Source organism: Phoca vitulina, unplaced genomic scaffold, assembly GCF_004348235.1.
Source record: "Phoca vitulina isolate PV1807 unplaced genomic scaffold, GSC_HSeal_1.0 scaffold87, whole genome shotgun sequence".
NCBI classification, from domain to species: Eukaryota; Metazoa; Chordata; class Mammalia; order Carnivora; family Phocidae; genus Phoca; species Phoca vitulina.
The window spans coordinates 3,594,416-3,611,973 of record NW_022589790.1 but is presented as its reverse complement, the minus strand read 5'-3'; the positions used below and the strand labels follow the sequence as shown (position 1 = coordinate 3,611,973).

General features: G+C 42.2%; 1 protein-coding gene across 3 annotated transcripts in view; it reads left to right on the top strand.

Annotated features, from left to right (window-relative positions):
- LOC116626473 (protein FAM71C-like) overlaps nt 1-11,189 on the top strand; it is a 12,624-nt gene extending 1,435 nt beyond the window's left edge. Inside the window, exons 3-7 of one of the 3 annotated variants that reach the window (XM_032395813.1) lie at nt 2,218-2,420; nt 2,926-3,187; nt 3,936-4,522; nt 5,827-5,870; nt 8,115-8,534. In XM_032395813.1, the coding sequence (XP_032251704.1) occupies nt 2,218-2,420; nt 2,926-3,187; nt 3,936-4,522; nt 5,827-5,870; nt 8,115-8,161 (1,143 nt within the window). In that variant the 3' untranslated portion in view covers nt 8,162-8,534. Of the gene's footprint in view, nt 1-2,217; nt 2,421-2,925; nt 3,188-3,935; nt 4,523-5,058; nt 6,716-8,114; nt 8,535-11,151 lie in introns of those variants that run through there. The other 2 variants (XM_032395814.1, XM_032395815.1) reach the window with 2 other exon arrangements.
- The last annotated feature ends 6,369 nt before the right edge of the window (nt 11,190-17,558 follow it).

The following is a 17,558-nucleotide window of genomic DNA, read 5'->3' as shown; positions in this document are numbered from 1 at the left end:
CGTGCGTCTGGCCCCCCCTTCTCCCCGACTCGTGCGTCTGGCCCCCCTTCCCCCGACTCGTGCGTCTGGCCCCCCTTTCCCCCCGACTCGTGCGCCTGGCTCCCCCTTCCCCGGACTCGTGCGCCTGGCTCCCCCTTCCCCCGACTCGTGCGCCTGGCCCCCCCTTCCCCCGACTCGTGCGCCTGGCCCCCCCTTCTCCCCGACTCGTGCGCCTGGCCCCCCCTTCTCCCCGACTCGTGCGCCTGGCCCCCCCTTCTCCCCGACTCATGCGCCTGGTCCCCCCTTCTCCCCGACTCATGCGTCTGGTTCCCCCTTCTCCCCCCTTCTCCCCGATTCATGTGTGTAGTTCCCCCCTTCTTTCCTCCCGTTCATTCTTTTCTGCCCACAACAACTGATCGAAGACCTATCATGTGCTGAGTGTGCAAAGATGTCTTCGGTGACATTGCAACCGGGTAGAGGAAAGCAACAGTGGTTTTGTTTTGTTTTTATACTTCCTGATTTATCCACCCAGTTTTATCAGGTGGCTGCCCTTTGCCATACTTGCCTCAGATGTAATATTTTTTGGAGGAAAAACATGAATGTGGTTTAATCTTTCTGGACACACTTCCCTTCTTGCATTTCCCTTTCTCCCCAGCTACCACTGCCCCAAGTGTGGTCATTATTCTCATGCAGGTTTTGTCCCTTCGTGTGTAGGTACACACGTTTTATGACTCTTGGAGGTGCAATACGGTCTTGGGTTGGACGTGTGGACTTGCGACATGATGTCCTACTGGTTCGGCCATTTGCAGCTTGCTTTTTCTCCCTCAGTGTGTTTTGTAGAAACTTGAGGCTCCAGATATCCTGAAACCATATTTATATGGTTCTCTCCAGTATCCAAAGCAATTGGGTGTCCATTTCCTGTCAGCCTCACAACAGCCCGCTTACGTAGGCAGAACAAAGATCCCCATTTTACTCAGGAGCAAACTGAGTTCCAGGGAGTGAGGTGACTTTCCCAGGCCGTCAAGTGGCTGAGGCCCCTGCTTTCGGGCCTTCAGCTCAGGGAGTTTCTACTCCACACGGCTTTCAGGATGATGGTGTGGGTTGGGGCATAGCAGTGCGAACCAGACTTTTGGTGTGAGCAACCACACACCTCGTAAGTGTGACAGCAAGAAGAGTAGGTGAGAGTAGACCCCTGCGAATCAACCAGGAGCTCCACGACTGTACTTCTGTCACCGATTCTCAACCTTGGCTGTTCCTTGGAATAACCTAGAAAGTGTAGAAAACACTGATGCCCAGGACCCACTCCCAGGATTGTGGTGTAATGACCTGGACACTCTGGGCAGCAGGGCGCTGCAGAGCTCCCAGTTTATTGAAATGTGTAGGCGGGATTCAGAGCCAGTAAACTCACACAGACACGAGACGTAGATGATGATTCTCGTTCAACTATTGGAGAGTTAGGTGTAAGTGACTAGCATTATGCCCCTTTATCTTTAAATTCTTCATATGTCTTCTAAGAACTTGGACATTTGCCTATGTAACCACGGCACAATTTCATGAAATTTGCTGTTGATAGAATGCTATCATACTAGTGAGCGTTTACATTTTCTCAGTTGTCCCAATAATGTTCTTAATAGCTGTATTTCCCCATCCGGGATCATGTTTTACACTTGATCGTCACACCTTTTTACTCCTTGAGTCCAGAATGATCCCTTTGCATTTCATGGTTTTTTGCATTGGTATTTTTTAGGCAAAAAAGCTGTTTTTAGTTTTAATAAAATGTCCATTTTGCCAAAAAAAACTACATTTGTTTACTCAAACACTTACTGGGAAGTACTTGCATCGTGCGTGGTCTCTTGTGACTGAAAATCTGGTGATGCACAACTTTGTCCATCACATCGGGGCATGTGCAAGTCAATGCAGAGCACGTTTCCGAGGCTGAATTGCTGGGTCTTCGGCTGCGCCTGCCGACTTACTATTTTAATGGTGAACACAGGTACCTCTAGTACAAAGCATCTGACCACAGGCACATTGAGGAAAGGGAGTCTGGCTCCTATGAGAGCTCAGATTGGAGAGGGAGATACGAATCCGTTCTGTTGGTATGGTACGCGGCTTGAACCATAGCCCGCTGAGTTTTTGCCGCACACCAAGAACTGTGGTGGCCACTTTATTTAGGAGCGGAGCAGAGGAGGACCAATAGGACGTAAGACGATGCCGCTTTCCTCTTTCTTCCAACAACAGATCAACAGAAGAGGAGAAGTGATTGATGTGCACAACGCTGTGCAGATGGTGACGGTGGGCGTTGCGTATACCAGCCGCCACCTCACAATGCCCGATGCCATGCTGCTGGCACAGCCAGCTGTGAGCTGTGCAGTCAGGGCCAGAAATGACCAAGATGCCCAGAGAAAGGACCTCAGGTCGACAGAGAGATTGGAGCTGACCAGGCGAGTCCGGGAATTTTAGTCCCTGCCTGTAGGACGTATGCAGAAGGGGCAAGACCATCAAGCACATGATTCACCATGACACAGAGCCCAGAGTGAGAGCGCCCTCCACAGCATGACCAGCAACTGTGGTGTGGTTTCAGAGGAGGAGAAATCAGACACCTTTGTGGGGAAAGTGGCTATCGATTATAGAAGAAGGGTTGTGGGAATAAGACCAGGAAGAAAGTTGGAGACACATAGTTGCAGGCCGTGCATGGCAGAGTGGGGGGCGGTCTTGTAGGTGGTCAGGAGCCATCGTGGTGTTGCATGAGGTCCAACGAGCTAAGTGCTGTACTCCAAATTAAGACTGCACTTATCAGCGATGAGGAGGTGGACATGAGAGCTGAGGTCAAGCAGACAGGATCTCTTCCTTTAGCAGAGAAATAGATTCAGACTGGGCCAAAGGACTCCCTCCCTCTTCCTTCCCATTTGTCTCAACCTAATCCCCCACTTCTTTGCTCCCCAACAGGCTGCTTCCTTTGAAGTTTGTCAAGTTATCCATCTATAATCATGAGAAAAAACAGTTCCACTTGAAGCTTGCCACTGGGCGCTCTTTTTACCTACAACTGCGCCTTCCTTCAGATGTGAGACAAGATCTGTTTGCATGCTGGGAAGACTTAGTGTACCTGCTGAGACCACCAGTGGAGGCTTACAGTGGGACCCAGGCCCAACCTGCTGGTGACATGGTCTCCATACCTGGGTTGGAGGCAGAGGACAGGAAGAGCCCAGCAGTAAGCCTTTGCATAGACTCTTGGAGATGGGGCCAGGGTGATTTGGAAGAGCAGCTGAGGCTTTTCCAGGCTGCTCTCTGAGGCTCACCAGGAGAAGGCATTGCATTTGGAAGAACTCGGGCCAAATAAGGCACCATGCAGAGACCTTGCCACACTGGAAAGGCCACAAGTGCTTCTGAATATCCGTGGCCCCTTAGATGTTGGCTCCTCTGCTCTCATAGCCAATGTTCTAATGCCCTCAACAGCATCCCCACTGCCCAGGCCACTCTGGGACAATTGCTACTAAAACCCAGGTGGTCCGATCTGTTGGGGGACACTTCCAAGTATGAAAAGTCCTTCCTTAACTGGAGCCGCGCACTGATTTTTCTGTGCATCTGTGGCATGCTTTGTGCACATGTGCGCAGTTTGTTCCTGAATAGGAGAATGTAAAAGCATAGCTCTTGGCCAGCAGTCTCACTCCTGGGACTCTGTTTTGCAGAAATGCTAAGACAAGTGTATAAAATAGAAGTGCGAGGATGCTCCCTGAATGGCCACAGTGCTCTCCTGGCACTGGAGCTGTCCACGTAAAACTTGAGTGACCATCGTGGGGGTGCCGTAGAGGGGATTCCTACATCCACTGGACTTGATGACCTCAAAGTTTCTCCCAGTTATAAGCTCTGGAGTAGTTCAGCTTCAAGAAGGCAAGTGACAACCCCTTCTAGTCTCACTTACTTTCTTCTCTACTTCCCTGTTTCTCCCCTCGGCACAGGCCATGGAGCTCCATGGAGAAGGGGATCAAGATCAGGTCAACATCAGGAGCCTTTTCATGGTCGCTGATGTGTCTGGGGCCACCTCTCTGGCTTATACTGGTGGGGAAAGAAACCGACAATACGCTTCATACTGTATGCGTAGGAACACACCGTCTGTCCCAGTCCAGGCACCTGCAGGGCCCGTCCAAAGGGCAGAACCAGGGGCAACAGTAACTCTCCAGGGCAGCATGAGTGTGGTTGAAGGAGGGGAGGCAATCAGCAGACCTGTTACAGACAGCACGGAAGGTCCAGAAATGGGACCCTCCGTCTCGGCCTTTCAGAGTGAAGGCAACATGAGCAAACAGGATGGAGGCCAGAGAGTCTCCCCAGTCCAGGCTGAAGCCCCAAGGAAGAGTAAGGAAAAGGAGAGAACTCCCACTGAAAGGCTTTACCATCTTAATAGGATGTGGGAAAACAAATCATTCCTGAAATCACATGGAACCCCTCGGGGAGATAAAAGAGAGAACCAGAGCAGCCTAAAGGAGCGAGGATATGGCTCCCTACTCCAGGAACACATAAACCTCAGCCTCACCCAAAAGGGGTCCAGGTGGGTGGCCAGATTTCTCTCTCTCCCTGCTTTCTATTGGCCTTAATTCATTGTTCCATTTTCAGATGCCCAGTACTCAGGTGCATGTGGTGAATCGGGATGAGTGAAACCCTAGCTCTCTCCCCAAGGAGTTGGCAGTCCAGTAGAAAGGGTTGCACACTCCTTTGCTCATCCTTTTCACTTGCTGCAGAGCACCGTACGTGCTAAATCCTGGATGGCACAGGCAAACGAGCAGTACAGTCAGAAAGTCGGATGTGTGAGTTGGATGTGGTCTGGCCGTTTCCCTCTGAACTGTGAGCTCTGAGAGGACAGGGATGTGCATGGCACCTCAGGAAGGAAACTGCAAGTCCTGTTCCTTCCTCTGTGCTGGTCCTGTGTGGACACATCTGGGTCTCACAACCAGAAACAATAAAGTCCTATTGATCTTAGTTTTACAGAGGAAGGAAACGGGGGTTCAGAGGACATGAGTGACTTGGACAAAGACACACACACACTGATGAGTGTACAGTGAGGATTTCAATCTGTCTTTCTTGCAGCTAACCTGTGTTCTTCCTCAGCATTTGGGAATTATTCTAATCACTAATTCAAAAGACAAGAATGTGAGTACTCTTAAAAAAAAATTCAAACTTGTGGAAAAATTGCCAAACAATCATACAGTTTCTGTATATTTCTCCTCCAGCCCGTTCTCATAGTAACACTCTGTCAGAGCCAGGGGATTAACATGCTACGTAATCCTGACTCGGAGAAACATTTGAATTGCATTGGCATTTTGGTTCCAGGATCCCACACTGCATTTACTGGTTATTTCTTTGCAAAAACCAATTGTTTGCCCCCCACTTTTAGCATTCATTGGTGGATTTTGTCTGCACCAGTTATTCTTGTGGTGTTTGCCTAATGATTTTATGTTTCCCTGATTCCCTCTGGCTATATGAATTGGAATCCACTATTAGGAAGAAGTATCCTTTCTCACTCATTTATGTTTTTATTCAATTATTTATTTATGACATGGATATTTATTCTATGGGTTATAATCAACTTTTTTTTTTTTTTTTTTGCTTTGATTATTCTAAGGTCAGTACAAACTCCTTTATGTTGTTTCCTGTGTTCCTTCAACAGGTCCCGTCTTTTAGCATTTCTGGTGCTTCCAGATATTCCAAGGTCATATTTTCCCTATCCCAGCTTTGTAATCAACTGCTTTTCCAGGGAGTCCCAGCTCTTTTTATTGGAAACTGGTGTTTATATAACAAAATATTGTCACTACGTGATACTTGTTTTGACTAGGTTTGTTCTATTTTGTTTTTCAGGTTATCTCAAAAATTGAGGAGGAGCTTGTCTAGAACTAGGTCAGGTAGGGTACCATAATCCAGAGATTGGTTTCCTTGTCCCGACCACTCTTGTGCAGCTTCTCCTAGTCTCCAAGGCAATGCACGTTAGCCTTTCGTGGAACTCAAGGATATCAACTAGAATGGATCTCAAATGTCAACACAGTTTACCCACCCATTTCAAAGATAGGGAAACATAATTTTCTTAAAGTGGGTCAATTTATTCATTTCTTGGAACAATTAAATGCCTACTACATGCCCTATGATAATAACTGGTATATATAAACGATTAGGCAGAGTGGGGAGTACACGCAGAGACACAGGATATAGAGTCTCAGCGTGGAGACAGCTGGGTGAGTTTAGGGAGCTCACAGCTCAGTGGAATTGGAGCAGGAGATGCAGGGAGCAAGATGTGCTCAGGCGGAGATGGGGGTGCACAGGAGTGATTTGACCACACCTGTGCTTAGAATGGTCACTGCATAAGTGAGTACAGGAAAACTGGAATCAGAGAAGCCAGTTAGGACTTTGGCCATGCAGGGGAGAGATGATAAAAGGCCTGAACAACAGGCATGTAGAGGGGACATGGGCACAGACCCCTTAGAACGTGGTGAACGATTAGACAAGTGAGTGAGGGATGATAGAGAATATGAAATGACACACAGGTTTTCTAGACTTGACGGGTAGATAGTAGCACTCTTTATAGAGGTGGGAAGATACAAAAGGATGAGCAAATACAGAATTAACTGAGTTTGGACGGATCTGACTTGGCCTTTGTATTTCAAGGCATTCCAGTTTGATAGGACAATATCTGATAATTCATTATTTTTAAAAAAATTTATTTTAGAGAGAGCAAGCAGGGGAGGAGCAAAGAGAGGGAGAGAGAGGATCCTAAGCAGACTACCCACTGAGCATGGAGCCTGATAGGTCTCTGAGCTCCTGACCCTGAGATTAGGACCTGAGCTAAAACCAAGAGTTGGATGCTCAACCAGCTGAGCCACCCAGATGCCCCTGATTCATTACTTTTTAAGTAAACATTGACTTTGTGCGTACTGTGTGTCAGATTCTCTGCTCTGGGCAGGGCAGGGTGAGGTGTGCAGCCTGGTGAACAAAGCCCATAGGGAGCTCACAGTCTCTGTAGAGAGATGAGCTGTATTAAGGGTATAAAAACTACAGCATGGGGCAAAATTTGAGCAATGCTTTTCCAGTACCACATCTCAGGGGAAAAGAGGAAACATTCAAGAGACAGTCACTAGTCAGTATTTGGCTGAAATACAGTATGCTCATGAAGACGGTAAGATGGTTACAATGGCTGGGTCCATATTGCCACATGCTTCAAATACCATGCTTAGAAGTTTGTACTTCGTTGTGGGCTTTTTTTTTTTTTGGCAAGGAATGATATGATCAGTAGGCTTTTGAATCAGAATCCATGAGTGAATTAAGTGAGGGTCAAAATTAAGAATCTCTTCCTTTCCTCATTGTCTATGGGATACCTTCATTGTGTATCATCCTGATTCATTTCCAGGATCTTAACATTGAGCCCTCCAAATGGTTTTTTGTTCAGACCTTCAAAACTCCCCATAATGCACAGACGGCATTACAAGTTTCTGAAAGTAAAAGCTTCAGTGAGATACGGTCTTTACTAAGAAATAATAAAGCCCACTGTAGGTAAGGTAGGAGCCGTGTGGAGGAGAGTAGCATGGAGGCCGTCATGCAGTCAGCAGAGTGTGCTCAGGGCATCACTGGTACCAGAACATCTGTGACCAAGGAGTCCATCGTAAGAGATACGGGTCATTGAGAGCAAGATATTTCCAGATAGCTTCCTTTTTGCATTGAATAAATAGGACTTGCCTTTTCACAATAAATACTATTGTCTTTTTTCATCTACATGTTCCATAGTAATGACCCCAAGAGATTTTGTGACATCAACTAATCTGTAGCCCAAGACTCTAGTTTCCTACACAGCTGTACTCAAAACCTTTGCTCAATGGAGCCAACAGGAGTGCTGCTCCTTGCCTTAAGCACCATCTGCCTTTGGTTCCTTGGGCTATACTGAAAGTCACATTCTGTTCTCTGGGAAGCACCTCCATTTCTCCTTCCTCATTCTCTTCCCTCTGAAGGTCAACTATCAAAGATGTTACATCTGTTAGACTAAGGAAGAATGGGACTTGTGTCCACTCAGGATACTCATGGGTGGGGGGAGGAAGAGTACAGCCACGTTTTCAGTAATAAGAATAAAAACGATCATCTAGAGTTAGCAATTTCACATCTAGGTCAATACCCTGAGGAGACTCCTACGTGTATTCCAGAAGAAAACTGAGAGTTCTGGAGCAAAGCACAGAAATATCTCCCATGTTCATCACATGAAGAATTGATAAATTACGGTGTATATGTACAGTGGGATACTACACCACATTGGCAGCTGTGCACATTGGTAAGGAAGAATGGCTCCGATGATTAAAAGGAGCAAGTCAAAAATTAGAATTTCATTTATAGAATGGTTTTGAAAATGAGACCAAACAAGATATGACTGCATATTTGGTGGTTTCTCTTGAGAAAGTTATCTCTATGATGGAAAAGAGGTGTCCTCTGGGAAATATACACAAGAGACCCAACAGTGCTGGAAAGTTCATAAATAAGATTTTGGATATACAAGTAATTTGCATATTTTAACATTTCTTTTTTTTTTTAATTTTTTTATTGTTATGTTAATCCCCATACATTACATCATTAGTTTTAGATATAGTGTTCCATGATTCATTGTTTGTGCATAACACCCAGTGCTCCATGCAGAACGTGCCCTCCTCAATACCCATCACCAGGCTAACCCATCCTCCCAACCCCCTCCCCTCTAGAACCCTCAGTTTGTTTTTCAGAGTCCATCGTCTCTCATGGTTCTTCTCCCCCTCCGATTTCCCCCCCTTCATTCTTCCCCTCCTGCTACATTCTTCTTCTTCTTTTTTTCTTTCTTAACATATATTGCATTATTTGTTTCAGAGGTACAGATCTGAGATTCAACAGTCTTGCACAATTCACAGCGCTTACCAGAACACATACCCTCCCCAGTGTCCATCACCCAGTCACCCCATCCCTCCCACCCCACCCCCCACTCCAGCAACCCTCAGTTTGTTTCCTGAGATTAAGAATTCCTCATATCAGTGAGGTCATATGATACATGTCTTTCTCTGTTTGATTTATTTCGCTCAGCATAATACCCTCCAGTTCCATCCACATTGTTGCAAATGGCAAGATCTTATTCCTTTTGATGGCTGCATAATATTCCATTGTATATATATACCACCTCTTCTTTATCCATTCATCTGTTGATGGACATCTTGGCTTTTTCCACAGTTTGGCTATTGTGGACATTGCTGCTATAAACATCGGGGTGCACGTAGCCTTTCGGGTCCCTACTTTTGTATCTTTGGGGTAAATACCCAGTAGTGCAATTGCTGGATCATATGGTAGCTCTATTTTCAACTTTTTGAGGAACCTCCATACTGTTTTCCAGAGTGGCTGCACCAGCTTGCATTCCCACCAACAGTGTAGGAGGGTTCCCCTTTCTCCGCATCCCCGCCAACATCTGTCATTTCCTGACTTGTTAATTTTAGCCATTCTGACTGGTGTGAGGTGGTATCTCATTGAGGTTTTGATTTGGATTTCCCTGATGCTGAGCGATATTGAACACTTTTTCATGTGTCTGTTGGCCGTTTGGATGTCTTCTTTGGAAAAATGTCTGTTCATTAACATTTCTTTTTTTTAAAGATTTTATTTATTTGCAAGAGAAAGCACAGTGGGAGGGAGGAGCAGGCTCCCTGCTGAGCAGGGAACCCCACATGGGGCTCGATCACAGGATCCTGAGATCATGACCTGAGCCGAAGGCAGACACTTAACCGACTGAGCCACCCAGGTGCCCCAATATTTTAACATTTCTGAAAGCAGGATGATTCCTAAGTGATATGGTTATCATTGCCTTAGAAATAAACCAATTTATTTGAGTAGCTTTAGTTTTCATGTAGTTACGAGAGTAATATGTGCCAAAAATTAGTCTGAAGGATAATCCATGAGTGAATTAAGTGAGGGTCAAAATTAAGAATCTCTTCCTTTCCTCATTGTCTATGGGATACCCTCACTGTGTATCATCCTGACTCATTTCCAGGATCTTAACATTGAGCCCTCCAAATGGTTTTTTGTTCAGACCTTCAAAACTTCCCATAATGCATAGACGGCATTACAAGTTTCTGAAAGTAAAAGCTTCAGTGAGATAGGCTCTATTTGTATGAAATACAAATTTGCAGTAACAAGAAATCATTGTATTAGTTGGCAACATTTTTCTTTGTTATGATGCATAAAATATTATCTTTTGAACCGATAGCGTTATAGTTCAAGTGAAATACTTTTGCTTTAATCCATACATGTATGATACATATACTTTTTTGTATACGTGGTATATTTTATGGCAAAAAATACTGTCTTCATACCTTCATCTGTGTACAGATACAAATACCTTTAATATAGGACCACTCGACTGGGGAATAGGAGGGATTGTGGCAGAGACTACTAGCGGACTACTCATTGTCCATTCTTGCTTTCCTTACTAACGACCTTAATTTAATTGGGAACAAGCCCCCCCATAGCATTGGCTTCTTACTGCCTGAGGGCACTTAGAGAAGGAAGCATGGTTTATTAATTTTGCTGGTAGGTGTTCCACTTTGTTGAGATGAACCTCTTCATTTTTCATCATGTTTTGAAAATATATTTTAATGACCTGTGTTAACTGTCTTTTTTTTCCTTTTTTTTTTTTTTTGAGACATTAAGGTTTTCCATTTTATTTTATTTGTCAGACAGTGTTGTGGCATTATATTCTGGTCAACTGAATAATATGGTTTTTTAATACTATTAATAATAACACTATTATTAATAATAGCTTTTTAATACATCCTATGGATAAAGATGATCTTTGAGTTTGTATCTGACCTGCTTAGGTTCAGCCATAAGTCCTACCTGTCGCCTATGGGTTTTGCTTTCTACATCAATTTGATTTAAAATAAAAATGGGTGGATTGCTCTAGGTAGCATTGACATCTTCACAATATTTGTTCTTCCAATCCATGAGCATGGAAAGTTTTTCCATTTCTTTGTGTCTTCCTCAATTTCTTTCATGAGTATTTTATACTTTTCTGAGTACAGATACTTTGCCTCTTTGGTTAGATTTATTCCTAGTATCTTACGGTTTTGTATCTTATGGTGCAGTTGTAAATGGGATCAACTCCTTAATCTCTCTTTCTTCTGTTTTGTTGTTGGTGTACAGAATACAACTGATTTCTGTGCATTGATTTTATATCCTGCCACTTTACTGAATGCAATTCCTATCAAAATACCATCAACTTTTTTCAAAGAAATGGAACAAATAATCCTAAAATTTGTATGGAACCAGAAAAGACCCCGGATAGCCAGACGAATGTTGAAAAAGAAAAGCAAAGCTGGTGGCATCACAATTCCGTACTTCAAGCTCTATTACAAAGCTGTCATTGGGGCGCCTGGGTGGCTCAGTCATTAGGCGTCTGCCTTCGGCTCAGGTCATAATCTCAGGGTCCTGGGATCGAGCCCCACATTGGGCTCCCTGCTCCGCGGGAAGCCTGCTTTTCCCTCTCTCACTCCCCTTGCTTGTGTTCCCTCTCTCTCTGTGTCTCTCTCTGTCAAATAAATAAATAAAATCTTAAAAAAAAAAAAAAAGCTGTCATCATCAAGACAGTATGGGACTGGCTCAAAAACAGGCACATAGATCAATGAGACAGAATAGAGAGCCCAGAAATGGACCCTCAACTCTTATGATCAACTCATCTTCGACAAAGCAGGAAAGAATGTCCAATGGAAAAAAGACAGTCTCTTCAACAAGTAGTGTTGGGAAAATTGGATGGCCACATGCAGAAGAATGAAACTGGACCATTTCCTTACACCACACAAAAAATAAACTCAAAATGGATGAAAGACCTAAATGTGAGACAGGAGTCCATCAAAATCCTAAAGGAGAACACAGGCAGCAACCTCTTCAACCTCAGTCACAGCAACTTCTTCCTAGAAACATCGCCAAAGGCAAGGGAAGCAAGGGCAAAAATGAACTATTGGGACCTCATCAAGATAAAAAGCTTTTGCACAACAAAGGAAACAGTCAACAAAACCAAAAGACAGCTGACAGAATGGGAGTAGATATTTGCAAATGACATATCAGATAAAGGACTTGTATCCAAAATCTATAAAGAACTTATCAAACTCAACACCCAAAGAACAAATGATCCAATCAAGAACTGGGCAGAAGACATGAACAGACATTTTTAAAGAAGACATCCAAATGGCCAATAGACACATGAAAAAGTGCTCAACATCGCTCGGCATCAGGGAAATCCAAATCAAAACCTCAATGAGATACCACCTCACACCAGTCAGAATGGCTAAAGTTAACAAGTCAGGAAATGACAGATGTTGGCGGGGATGTGGAGAAAGGGGAACTCTCCTACACTGTTGGTGGGAATGGAAGCTGGTGCAGCCACTCTGGAAAACAGTATGGAGGTTCCTCAAAAAGTTGAAAATAGAGCTACCATACGATCCAGCAATTGCACTACTGGGTATTTACCCCAAAGATACAAATGTAGGGATCCAAAGGGGTACGTGCACCCTGATGTTTATAGCAGCAATGTCCACAATAGCCAAACTATGGAAAGAGCCAAGATGTCCATCGACAGATAAATGGATAAAGAAGATGTGTGTATATATATACAAAGGAATATTATGCAACCATCAAAAAAAATGAAATCTTGCCATTTGCAATGACATGGATGGAACTAGAGGGTATTATGCTAAACGAAATGAATCAATCAGAAAAAGACATGTATCATATGATCTCACTGATATGAGGAATTCTTAATCTCAGGAAACAAACTGAGGGTTGCTGGAGTGGTGGGGGGTGGGAGGGATGGGGCGGCTGGGTGATGGACATTGGGGAGGGTATATGCTATAGTGAGTGCTGTGAATTGTGTAAGACTGATGACTCACAGACCTGTACCTCTGAAACAAATAATACATTATATGTTAAAAAAAAAAAGAAGAAGAAGAAGAAGATAGCAGGAGGGGGGGGCGCCTGGGTGGCTCAGTCGTTAAGCGTCTGCCTTCGGCTCAGGTCATGATCCCGGAGTCCTGGGATCGAGCCCCACATCGGGCTCCATGCTCCGCAGGAAGCCTGCTTCTCACTCTCTCACTCCCACTGCTTGTGTTCCCTCTCTCGCTGTGTCTGTCTCTGTCAAATAAATAAATAAAATCTTTAAAAAAAAAAAAAAAAAAGAAGATAGCAGGAGGGGAAGAATGAAGGGGGGAAATCAGAGGGGGAGAGGAACTATGAGAGACTATGGACTCTGAGAAACAAACTGAGGGTTCTAGAGGGGAGGGGTGTGGGGGGATGGGTTAGCCTGGTGATGGGTATTAAAGAGGGCACCTACTGCATGGAACACTGGGTGTTATATGCAAACAATGAATCATGGAACACTACATCAAAAACTAATGATGTAATGTATGGTGATTAACATAATAAAATAAAAAAATAAAAATGGTATCTATCTCACGCGTGCATCAGTGTGGATGGTTGGGACTCTCTGTGGCAGTTTTCTGCATACTTTTGTTCTCAAAGATTTGGATATTCTCTTTACTTTTAGACTCAGGCATCTGCAGCCCGGATATGAACCTAGTTTATACACAAATTCATGGGATTGCTCACTTATCTCAGCTACCTCTGCACCTTTTTCATGTTCCTAGGGGGTCTTTTCCTGGTTTTCCTACTAGTAATTGGGACTTTAGTTACTTTGCTCTGATGTGCACTTCCCATGACTGTGTCTGTCTCCCTTCCAAGCAATGAGAGAGTGTGAAACAAAAGACCAACAGGAATGCTTGCTCCCCATACTACTGGGATCAGAGATCCTGTATTCAAAGAGAAGTGTTCTGCTTGTATCCATGTTACATGCATTGTTGGCACTGGTGCTGCAGCATTGCCTAGGCACTGGGACAAAGAAGAAAATTAAAAAAAAAAAAGAGAGAATTCCCCCACTCACTGTGACCTGAACAGTACTGTATTTCACTTCTCAGGACAGAAATGTCTAGCTTCTCTTAGAGCTCTGTCAGCTGTCGACATGAAGTTCTGGGTTTCAGGCTTCTGAGTACAGGCTAAGGGAAACCAGAAGATTAAAATAATAATAATAGTAAACAAACATGCTTGTTAGGTGGTACTTCAATATATATTCTCCTTAAGTATTTCATTGTGTATCTACAAAATAAAAAATATAAAACCACTGCCACAGTTTTATTGCCAATAAAGTTAACAATCATTCCTTAATATTTCAGTAACTATTTAAATTTCCTTAATCATCTCATGGTATTTTCAGTAGGTTCATGCTAAATAAGATCAAAACTAGATCAATGCTTTATATTTGGCTCATATGTCACTTAATTTTATGGCAAAAAAAGTCTATATTTGTAAACAATCTATGAAAAATTGAGAAAGCTATGTATTCTGCCATTGCTTTGTGGAATGTTTACTAAGTATCAGAATTTTGTGTAAGTCTACAGTATCCTCACTGACTTTCATCTTTGTACTTTTATCAATTATTAGATATTGAAATATTTGTAATCATAGATTGGTCTGTTTTGCCTTCCAGGTCTATCAGTTTTGTTTTGTTTTGTTTTCCCTCCATGTATTTTGAATCTTGTCTATTCAGTACATAAACATTTAGGATTACACTCTCTCTCTCTCTCTCTTTTTTTTTTTTTTTTTTAATTGTTTTTTTGATCATCTTGAAATTGCCCTCTTTATTCCTGAGCCATACCAGCTTTTTGGGTATTATTATTAGCGTGGTATATTTTTCCATCCTTTTCTTTTTAGTAAGTTTGTTTCTATACAGTGAGTTTCTTATAGGCGGAATATAGTTCGGTTGTGTTTATTTGTTGATTTTATTTTATTTTTTAAACTTTTTTTTTTTAAGATTTACTTATCTATTTAAGAGAGAGTGAACAAGCAAGTGGGGGAAGGGGCAGAGGGAGAGAGAGAATCTTAAGCAGACACCCCACTGAGCACAGAGCCCGATGTAGGGCTTGATGCCATGACCCGTGAAATCATGACCTGAGCCAAAACCAAGACTCAGATGATTAAGCAACTGAGCCACCCAGGAACTCCAGGTCATATTTATTTTTATCATGTCTATTTTTATCTAATTTAACAACCTTTTTTGTTGTTGTTGTTTTTGAGATCATGACCTGAGTTGAAATTAAGAGGTGGACACATAACTGACAGCCACCCAGGTGACCCAACAACCTTTGTCTTTTAGTTGAGTCACTCAGGCCACTTATATTTAATGTTATTAGTGATATATTTGCACTTAAATATACCACATTTATGTTTATTTTCTATTTGACCTATGTGTTTTGTGTTTCCTCTTTTCCTATTATTTTGGCCTCGTTTTTGATTAAATGTTTTGTGTGATTACATTTTATTGCCTGATAGATTCTTAAGTAAAATGTTTATAGTACACATATTTCATCCTTCATAGTCTAATTTCAAGTAATATATTACTTCAGGTACAGTTAAAAAGAATGCAAGTAATTTACTTCCATTTCCCCATATTCTGGATTTTGCCCTATACTTGATATACATTTCCCTTTTACTTAAATTAGGAAAGCCACATTACTATGTTACTCATTTTGTATTAAACATCCCATTGTTTTCTGAAGATATGTAAATATTAAAATATAGTTATTTCTACTTTTCTCATTTTTCATTCTTTCCTTTTATAGATCCTGACCTCTATCTGCTATAGTTTCCTCAAAATTAGAGAACATCTTTTATTTTTCTCAAATTGACCTTATTCGCATTTACAGTATTCCATTCAAGGACAACAAAATGTAGAATTCACCTCAAGTGCACACAAAACAATTAACAAAATAGGTCTATTTTTTTTTCTTAAGTTTTTACTTAAATTCTGGTTAGTTAACATATAGTATAATATTAGTTTCAGGGGTACAATGCAGTGATTCAACACTTCCATACAAAACACTGTGCTCATCACAACAAGTGCATTCCTTAATCCCCATGACCTATATATATATTTTTTTTTATTTTAGAGAGATAGAGTGAGTGAGAGAGAGAGCACAAGCAGGGGCAAAGGGAAAGGGAGAAGTAGACTTGCCACTGAGCAGGGAGCCTGATGTGGGGCTTGATCCCAGAAACCTGGGACCATGACCTGGGCCAAAGGCAGACAACAGACTGAGCCACCCAGGAGCATCCCCCCCCATCACCTATTTAACGCATCTCCCCACCCACCAACCCTCCAGTAACTCTCAGTTTGTTCTCTATTGTTTAGAGTCTGTTTCTTGGCTTGCCTGTCTCTCTTTTTTCCCCTTTGCTCATTTGTTTCCTAAATTCCACATGTGAGTGAAATCATGGTATTTGTCTTTCTCTGGCTGACTTACTTTGCTTAGCCTAATACTCTCTAGCTCCATCCATGCCCTTGTAAATGGAAGGATTTCATTATTTTTGATGATTGAGGATGATTGAGTGATATTCCATTGTATATACACCACATCATCCATTCATCAGTCAATAGGCTCTATGGCTATTGTAGATAATGCTGTCATAAACATTGCTGTACATATATCCCTTCAAATCAGTATTTTTCTATTCTTGGGGTAAATACCTAGTAGTGCGATTGCTGTATCATAGGGTAGTTCTATTTTTACCTTTTTGAGGAACCTCCATACTGCTTCCACAGTGGATGAACCAGTTTGCCTTCTCACCAACAGTGTAGGAAGGTTCCCCTTTGGAGAACATCTTTTAAAATGTCTTGTACTTCATGTGTGATGAATTATTTTAGCATTTGTATGACTGAATAAGTCTCTGTATTTGCATCTGTTTTTGGAAAACTTTGCTAGATCAATAATTCCATATTTATTATTAAAAATTTAGTACTTTAAAGAAAATACTATTTTTCACTTGCACTGTTTCTATTGAAATTTCACTCATCTGTGGAATTTAAGAAACAAAACAAACAAGCAAAGGGAAAAACAATAGAGACAAATCAGGAACCAGACTCTTAATTGTAGAGAACAAACTGATAGTTACCAGAGGGAAGAGGGTGGTTGATGAGCTAAATAAATGATAGAGATTAAGGAGTGCACTTGTGATGAGCAGCCGATGATGTACGGAACGGTTGAATCACTGTATTGTACACCTGAAACTAATATAACATTGTATGTTAATTAACTGGATTTAAAATAAGAATTAAAAAAATAATGCTTTTCCCTTAATTTACTTAAGTTGATAAAACAAAATCTTATTACAGTATTAGTGGTTTCTAAATGTAACTGTATACCTGTGTGTTCTATACTTTGATATGTTTTCATGTCACTGATAATTGTCCTTTTATTTCATCCTGAAGAACTCCCTCAGCATTTCTTGCAAGGCACATCTAGTGGTGATGAACTTGCCTCAACTTTTGTCTGAAATTATTTGCCTTTTGTATCTAAAGGATAACTTTGCCAGATAGAGCAGTTTTGTCTGGAAATTGTTTTCTTTCAACATTTTGAATATGCCATTCAGTTCTCTTTTGCCTTTAGGGTTTCTGCCAAGAAATCCACTGATAGCCTCATGGTTTCAATATATTTTTCTTTGGCTGCTTTTAA